At 27.3% G+C, this 9,809-nt stretch overlaps 1 protein-coding gene and 1 pseudogene across 1 annotated transcript; both read right to left on the bottom strand.

Annotated features, from left to right (window-relative positions):
- Positions 1-1,258: 1,258 nt before the first annotated feature.
- LOC111302720 (isoflavone 3'-O-methyltransferase 4-like) lies at positions 1,259-5,169 on the bottom strand. Its single transcript, XM_022898496.2, has 5 exons — positions 5,112-5,169; positions 4,501-5,014; positions 3,228-3,538; positions 3,076-3,140; positions 1,259-1,653 (listed from the first exon to the last, which is right to left on the bottom strand). Exons 1-5 carry the CDS (start codon positions 5,167-5,169, stop codon positions 1,357-1,359), a joined length of 1,245 nt encoding a protein of 414 aa, XP_022754231.2. The 3' UTR covers positions 1,259-1,356.
- Positions 5,170-6,604: 1,435 nt separating this feature from the next.
- Positions 6,605-8,119, bottom strand: LOC111304424 (uncharacterized; annotated as a pseudogene).
- Positions 8,120-9,809: the final 1,690 nt, after the last annotated feature.

Genomic DNA, 9,809 nt, shown 5'->3' with positions numbered 1-9,809 from the left:
CATCTTAAATCTAAAAATGTCCCAAAATTAGTTTCTCAATATTTCTCTTAAAATGTCAATATTTTGTTTAAATATTGATCAAATTTTGTTTGTATAGTCTATGAACACATGTATTAACAATTTTTTTGTCGATAATTTTCATTTTTCTGATAAATGGATAGATAATAGATTATAGATTATAATATTCAATATGTAAAAATTTGTATTAATTATAAAATATTTTATTAATAAAATATTTTTTTATCTTATTATTTTAAATATCAATATTAATCTTTGATTTTTAAATATAGATAAACATGTATAAAATTAAATTTTTAAAAATAACTTTTGAAAAGTTTGAAATTTAAAATTTTTAAATATCATTTTTCAGAAAGGCCATTAAATATTTATTTGATCCTAAAATTATATCACTTCTCTCACTTTGATATCTAAAAAAAAAAACATAACCAATTCCTCGAACTTTATTTCCATCCAAGTAAATCACTCCACGCACTAAATCCATTAACAGTAAGTTGATGTGGCGTAAAAGTAAGCAATAAAATAATGACACGTAGTCAAAAATGTTACGTCGTTTTATTTTTGTTTTGTTGTTAAAAATTCTTTAGTTTTGAAATTAACAATTAAAAAAAATGAAAGACATTGGGAAAGGAGAGAAAGAAAGAGAAAAGAAAGTACAAAATGAAATGACGGGGTATGGTTCGTTGGCGACGGATCTAGTTTGGCTGAGGGCCAATCAAATAGGCCTCCGATCCGTCAATCCTCCCTTAGTTTTTACTTTTATTTTATTTTATTTATAAAACACTTTTATATATCAACATTCATTGACTTTTTGAAAGAGTTTTAAACTCAAAATTTTAATAATCAAAATTTAAATTCAAGCAACATGAAATATAAAAAAATTGTTATTATATAAGATTAGAAGTAATAAAATAAATTTAAATTTAAAAATTGACTCGAATCCAAACTTAATTTGAATTAATTAAAAAGTTAAAATTTAAAGTAAAAAAAATTTAAATTTAAATGATTCAAATTTAAAATAATTAAAAAATAAAAAGACAACTCAAAAGTATATGATTTAAAATTAACATAAACAAAAACGACTCAAACTTGAAAAAAATTAATCAAAATCAAATAACTGAAATCCAAAATTATTCAAACTTTAAAATAAATTTGAGTCCATTTATATTGATCTTTTTGCTACTTCTATATTTATATATATATAGTTAAGATGAAGTATTATGTTCAACAAAAGAAAGCATGGTAATAGAACAACAAGCATCCACTTTATTCTTTTCCATCGTTTTGCTACATTTCCAGCTGATCAAGAGCAAATTTCATCAATGATATAAAGTCAAACTACTTGAAGAACTCCATGACCCAGAAGTTATAAACGAAACACTCATATCTGACACCACTGAATCCAGCTTTAGTTGCCAGGGCTTCGAATTCTGGTTTTGTCCGTTCCTTCCCTCCTGGATCTTGAGTCATCATAACAACATCCGTCTGTAAAATGCCTCTCCCATAAACATCAGTCTCGGGCACAATCGGGAGGACAGCATCAACCACTATAACCTTTCCGTCATCCGGAATGGCATTGTAACAATTCTTCAACAGCTTCAAACAATGATCATCGCTCCAATCATGAAGAATCCACTATAAATTTTGCAACTCATATCATTAATTTATCTGTTATCTGCTATTAACAACTTTTGATGGTAAAAGGCAAATAGCTAAAATAAAAAATGCAATGCATTAAGTAAAAAGAGCCTAATAAAACAATTACTAGTGAGAGATGATTGAATATGTAACTTAGAGGTGCAGATCAAGGTTACAAGTGAAAATGAATAGAATATAATTAAATGAATTTTGTTATATTTTTTATCTGCTTGTTTAATTAATAAATTTTAAGATGTTGTTAGTAATCATTTGTTAGATTAATAAATAAATAAAAACTAAATCTGTTCTCGAATTGTTTGATAAATACATTTTTAGTTTAAAGAAATTGAAAATGAACGAACTTTACAATATTTATAATCTATTCGTTTAATTAATAAATCTTAAAATATTATTCATGATTATTTGTTAAATTTAATAAAAAAAAATGGAAATTGAGTTTATTTTTAAAATTTTCATCAAATGTTTTGTTCATGCATTTATAGGCGAACGGTAAAATTGGCTTGAGGGGGCTTTGGCCACCACTCAAACTTTTTAGGTTCTAATATTTATGTTATGATAAAATTAAATGCCCCTCAAATTAAAGTCATTAATTTTATTTATTTTTATGTCATTTTATAATTTAGATTTATTCATTGAAATTCAGATATATTAAAATCATATTATTATTTATCTATTTATTTATCAATAAATTATTATGTACAATTTTTTAAAATTAAAAAAATTGTCACAAGATTAAATCATAGTAATATAAATTAAATTAAAGTCAAATTAACTTTCTAATTATTCGAATAAATTAAAAATCTCGAATCAAGTATCAAACATAATTTTTTACACCTTTTTAATTGATTACAATTCCACTTTTCCATATAATTCTTCACATTTAATTTTATCATAGATTTTTTTTATTTCTGTCATGCAATTTTTTTAACAAAAAAGTCAAATTGAAATCACCTTATTTATAAGGTTAAAAAAACACCCTAACTTCTAATCTTAAAGTTTCAAACTTTATTCTTTTAGTTATATAGTTTATTTTTCTTATTTTGATAAAAAATATATATATTGTTTAACAATTAATTTACTTATACTTTTTTTTAAATACTCAAAATTGTAAAAAAGATTCACAATTTAAATAAGACTATTTATTTAATTTATTATGTTTCTTTATATATTGATTTTATAAATCAATAAAATTTATAATTTTGAAAACATGTATATTTTGCTAATATATTGCTTGTATATATATATATATATATATATATGCATTAATAATATAATAAGATATATTTTATAAATAAAATTTAAATTCACTGTAATATCGGTTAGTCCCCTCAAAATCGACTATCAAGATCCGCCACTGTTTGCACTCTTAATCAAGGGATTGCAAAAGATATATCTTACTTTCATAAAAATTGCATCTCCTTTCGGAACACTTTCAAACATATCTCCTCCTGCATTTTCAACGCCTGTAATTATGTCGATTATCTTGTTAGTGTGCAAACAGATGATACCAGAGTAACTGAAAATCCAAAATGCAGAAACCAAGACGTTACCAGGGTAGGCCGGAGCATGTTGTATAACATGAGGCAAGTCAAAATTAATTCCCTTAATAGAGGGATACTTGGAGGTGATAATGCTAAGGGTGACTCCAAGACCACCGCCAACATCAACCACACGGTTGAGCTGCTCAAAACCCTTGTAGCTTTCCAGGATCTTCTTCAGAACTATAGTCGTGTGATTGATCATGGCAGTATTAAAAACTTGATTGTACCTTGGGTCCCTGCCAGGATATTCAAATGCGTTTGTTCCATGGACCCTGTCAAATGGAACTCCTCCTTCAAGAATTGCATCCTTCAGCTGCGACCTACCAGTGGATTACCATGCAGGAATTTGTTAGGTATAAGACCTATATGACGTGAGGTCAAATGGAACTTAGGCAAATTGATCAATTGATTTTGAGTTGAAAAAAATTAAAGCAACCAAGCCACTAGAATTAGTTGAACTAATTAACAAAACCTTTAGCCTCTTTTCTAATGTTACTATCAGAGGAAATAGTTTCATTCATAATAAACAAATTATATATTTACATATTAGAATCAACCATGCTTTGAGTATATAAATAATTTTACGTGGGTAAAATACATTTGAATTATACTACTTCTGAGTTCTATTAATTAAATATCAAAAGAATAAAAATTCACAGTTAAATATTTGAATTTTTATTCTTAAAATCAAATTAACTTATGAAGTAACTTTTTTAAAATCTGAATTGAAGTGATTTTCTTAATCAATAATAAAGCATTAATTGTCAAAAAAAAAAGTTAGTAATGTAATTTTTTTTTATTTTCATTCTTAAAATAAAAATAAAAAATGGAAAATAGAAGATAAATAAATCTTTTTCAAAAAAAATTCAAAAAACTTGTAAAAATTAAAATTAAAAAAAAAAAAAGAGATCTTGGAGGGAAAGGGAAAGAGAGTGGAAGGGGGGCGCAGGGGAGATCGATCATTTTCCTGTTTCTTATTACTGGTATATTTGATAATTGACTGTACATGAAAGTATGCACATATTAATCGATGAAAAATCAAAACATATAGAATTTCAGCTTCCTATTTCTGGCCAAACAAAAGAAAAAGAATTTTTGCTGCCTATATTTGAACAAATATTCCATCTCTCAACTGACTCTACCAAATATAAAGTTCAAACAAGCTAGACAAGAACAAGGATCAAAAGTAGTGATGACTGAGAACAATGGCTCCCATAGTAAAAAAAAAAAAAAGAACAATTAAAGACACACACACAGAGGAAGAGAGAGGGAAGAAACCCACCAACTATCAAGGTACACCTTGTCCTGAATCAAGTTCATCAAGGGGCCTAATGAAACCCCATCTTCATTTTGAACAAAGAATTTGGACACAGGCGTTAAACTATAGAGCCTCTGTGGATTACCCTCATCATCATCAGCCAAAGAGCAACCAACAATACCATGGCTGGCCAAAACTCTAAGTATGCGGTCCAGCATAGAGGATGCCTCTGGATTCTTGGTAGGTAACTGGGCTGCTAGCTCCTTTGGGGAGAGCTTGGCATCTGGACCAGCTTTGGCTATGAGCTCAAAAATGTCAAGCTGAATTGCTGCATGCATTGACATCGGCAGCACACAAGAGATGACGATCTCGAAGGCATATGCGAAGCTTTCTTGATCTTGCCCTGCATATTTGCCATGAAATTGGTTTTCTTCTGATGATCCCGTTGGAGAGCAAAGCCTTTTTCCCTCAATCAAACTTGGATGTGTGGTTGGTACATTAAAATGAAGGGCAACGCAGTATTTATAAATTGGAATGACTAGGAAATAGCTTGTGTATCAAAAAATATTTAAAGCATGTTTTAATAAAAAACAAAAATGATTAAGAGCGGAGGGACCCATGAAAACACGAGGAACACGATTTTGCCTGTTTAGGCAGATAAGGCCATTCCATATACAGAAACTTGGACGTCATCCTCTCAATTATCACGGATGTTAGATATTTGATTTTGAAAGATTAATTAAATTTATATATTTTTTTACTTATTATATTATTTAAAATTTGAAATAAGTATCAAATAAATGTATGCATTTAGTATAGACATGCTTATTTTTTTAAAATTTTTTATATATTTAAATGTTTCAATTTTGATACGCATGTTTATTATATATGTGTCGAACACAAATATTTTTAAAAAATAAAAAATTCAATTAATTAACATAATTTATTTAAGATTTTATTAAACAAAAAAAATTAAAAAACAGCCACAAAAATATATTAAAAAAAAGTATAACAAACCTAAAGTTATATTTTTAATAGTTGATTGAAGATTGAAATTTTGTTGGGAAAAAAGAGAGTTAATTTTATTTTAAATACACATGAATGTGATTATATATTTACAATAAATTTATTATTTTTAAGAATTTATGATAATGATTATAGGCACAATAAGTGACAAATGATAATATAATTAATTTCTCTTAAATTGCAATACATAAAATTAAATTAAAGATAAAAAATAAAATTAACAAATTTTATTTTTCATATAAGAATCAATTTAATTTAAAAAAATATATAAAATAATTATAGTATATAATTTATACATATATGTATATATATGTTAAAAGGATTTTTTAAAATTTTTCGGGCCCAACACCCCTTTAGCTCTGATGGCGGCCCCACAAGCCAATTATCTTAATTGACAAAACACGTTTTAACCAAAAACTAAAACAAAAATGATTAAGAGATGGGCGGCCCGTGAAAGCACGAGTAACATGATTTTATCTTGGGATTATTGATAAAATTTTGATAATTTTTTAATATAATTTTAATAATTAATCTTCTGATCATTTTTTTTATAATTTTTTATAAAATAATATATTGTTTTATTCAAATTCAGAATTTTTTAAATTAAATCTTTATTGAATAGTTTCTTAGTAGATTTATCTTAATCTTTCAAAATGTAATTTTTATTTTTATTTTTTTTAGTAATTAAGATTCAATTTTTGATAACTTTAAATATAAAAATTTATCAATTATCGATAATTAAATTATTATTAATTTACTATTATTTTATCAGCTATTTATTATTAAGTTATCTATGATATACTATTAAATTATTAATGATTTACTATTAAATTAGTATTGATTTGTTATTAATTTATAAATGATTTACTACTAAATTATACATTATTTATTATTAAATTATTGATAATCTACTAATAAGTTAGTGACGATTTCTTATAAAGTTATAACTAATTTACTATTAATTTATCAAAATTATTTTTGACATCAAGATGAATTGAAATCTTTATTCTCATTCGACGGTTCTTTTAATCTTTTTTTCCCTAAATGAGGTATTGAAGCCAGTCACTATTGTATCACTGCTTACAAGGAAAAAACTACCATGTCAATTGAATTTTTCTTTTTCTTTTTTTTTTTTATAAAATCCCATTTGCTACAAATGAATCTTGCGCGAAACCTCTTCAGGTGATACCTTCACCTTTCCAATTGACCCTATGCTGCAAAATGATTCAGTGTCATCATGAGGCAGAGGGTCAATCTGCTATTTTCTAATGTCCTAAGGCATATAATTCCTCTCCTGGTGAGAAACACGCGCAGGGACAACCATGTTGACCCTTATTGCATGCTATCTCATCCCCAGTGTGAAAATGAAAAGCATAAACCCATATATCTTCTCCTCTGGCAATGAATTTACTTCCAAATTTCAGTTCTAGTAAGTCTGATTTAACCGTGCATGGTATGTTCTAGCTTTTTACCAACCCAAAGCGGTTTGCATCCCATAACTTAACCGTATATCCATCTGCAGTTGTGATGTATCGACCATCTTAACTCACTTCAGCATAGGTCACATATGACTTGGTTTCTAGTGTTTAAACTAGTTTACCACTCCTCCATATTGTCTTAATAGTGTCTGATCACTATGAATCCACACAATAGTTTTGATTGAACCAGGAGATTTGTCTTCCCTTGGAGGTGCATCTGAATGTTTCAAATCATAAATACGAAGGACTTTCTCTACTTCCCTAGTCAATAGAAGGTGTATATCCTTTGAAAAAGCACAAGCTCGAACTCTATGCTTGTGTTCAAATTAGAAAAATTCATCACCTGTTAGTGCATCCCAGACTTTCGCAATAAAGTCAGCAAAATCGAAAGCAGCACGTAATGCATTTGTATCCAAGCAAACACTCCTCAACGCAGCCTTATGTCCTTCAAATGTTCCTATCCAATCTCCAGTTTCTCCATTCCTCAGCATGGGACTAGAATCTTTGCTGGCACCATTGAGGAAAAAGCCATCTGGAGTAATCGGACGATAAAAGAGGTTCACGACGGGGCGTGAGTGGTCATGGCATACAAGTGGGACCGCAATCCTTTTCTTATCCATCTCTTTTTTACAAATCAAACACCAATTATAAAAGTAATCTCTTTCTTTTATGATAACCAAACAAAACAAGAAATGGTGATAGTTTAATACAAGAAGGAAGACGTTTTGATTTGTGGGATTGGGGATTTGATTGCATTAATCCTCACCTACCCTGGGCCCTGAGCATTGAGCAAGATGATGATGATGCAAAAATGTTATGGAAAATTCGAAAAGACTATTCTTTTACAGGATACGGGGCGTGAGTGGCCATGGCATACAAGTGCGACCGCAATCCTTTTCTTGTCCATCTCTTTTTTATTACAAATCAAACACAAATTATAAAAGAAATCTCTTTCTTTTATGATCTCTAAACAAAACAAGAAATGGTGATAGTTTAATACAAGTGGGAAGACGTTTTGATTAGTGGGATTCGGGATTTGGGATTTGATTGCATTGATCCTCACCAACCCTGGGCCCTGAGCATTGAGCAAGATGATGATGATGCAAAAATGTTAATGGAAAAATTAGAAAAAACTGTTCTTTTACAGGAGTCTAAAGTCAGGCACAGAGCATGGAGAATCAAAGGACCTGACTACATAATATCTTCTACACATTTTAAAAAATTGTAGAAAAAGAAAATCAAGTCATGTATAAATATAAAAAAGGTGGAGCTTCCAATGGAAAATATATTTTCATAGACATTACCCAAGCATGGTTCTACATAATCTAATCTTGTCGTTATGGCTCTTGCAATTAAAGAAGTCAAGTTGGTTGCTTCTATAGACGAGAATAGATGAGGCGCTGATAGCTCTAAAAACTAAAATCCTATTGACCCAAATGCACATCTCAATGAAAATTAACTTATAAGCTGAAACAAAATCTCTCCATTGTGATCACCAAAATAGAAGATGGACGATCGCTTGCAAACTTAAAAAAGGCAAAATCAAGTGTTTAGCATGGCAAGATCGATCTTTCCATTGGTGACCACGATAAATAGTGAAAAAGTGAAGAAAAAGGAAAATGAAAAAAGATTAATGGTCAACTGACAATTTTTGCCACTTGAGCATTTAGACAGTTTATGTGGCTTGAAATGCCTTACTTAGGGAAAAAAAGATTAACGCTATCCCCATTTGGGAATAAAGATTTTAATGCATCTTGATATGGGAAAAAAACTCTAACTTATCAATAATTTATTACAAAATTATCAATAATTAACTAATTTACAACTAAATTATTGGTGATTTATTATAAAGTTTATCAATAATTTATATCTAAATTATCAATAATTTCCTATTATGTTATTATACATTTACTATTCTATTGTCACTGATTTATTATTTAGTTTTCAATTATTTGCTATAAAATTATCACAAATTTATTACTAAATTAACCATGATTCATTATCAAATTATCACTAATTTACATTAAATTATTCATGATTTACTATTAAATTATTGATGATTAACTATTATTAAATTATATTGATTTACTTTTAAGTTGCTAATTATTAACTACTAAATTATAATTGATTTACTATTAAGTTATTTATGATTTATTACTAACTTTATCAATTAATTATTACTAAACTGACATTGATTTACTATTAACTTATTACTAATTTATTATTAAGTTATCAATGATTGACTACTAAGTTATCATTTATTATTTATTAACCTATCATTGATTTATTAATATATTGTTATTTATTTACAACTACAAAACATGGAATTTAAAAAGTCTACTAATAATATATGAGAAAATTTTCTTTTTATATGATAATATTATTGTTATTCAAATTTAAAATTTTTTCACTGATTTTTTTTATTGAACAGGTTCATGGAAAATTTATTATAACCTTCAAAATGAAAGTTTTGACTACGTTTATACTAGTAATTAGAATTCAATTCTTACAACTTCAAGTATAAAAAAAGTCATCAATAATTGACAGTTATATTATTAGTCATTTACTACTAAGTTATTAATAATTTACTATTAAATTATCAATAATTTGTTTATATTTCATGAACGATTGCCATTAACTTATAAATTATTTATTATTAACTTATTAATGATTTCTATTAAATTCTTGGTGATTTTCACTAAGTTATTGATGATTTATTATAAATTTAAAACTAATTTATTACTAATTTACCAATGATTCACTATAAGGTTATCAATAATTAATTAATTTACTACTAAATTATCATTGTAATTTACTATTACATTATTA

The sequence above is a fragment of the Durio zibethinus genome, chromosome 13 (assembly GCF_047325235.1).
Source record: "Durio zibethinus cultivar Kanyao isolate XHJ-2024 chromosome 13, ASM4732523v1, whole genome shotgun sequence".
Lineage (NCBI taxonomy): Eukaryota > Viridiplantae > Streptophyta > Magnoliopsida > Malvales > Malvaceae > Durio > Durio zibethinus.
The sequence above is the reverse complement of the archived record's forward strand: the minus strand, read 5'-3'. Positions and strand labels throughout refer to the sequence as shown.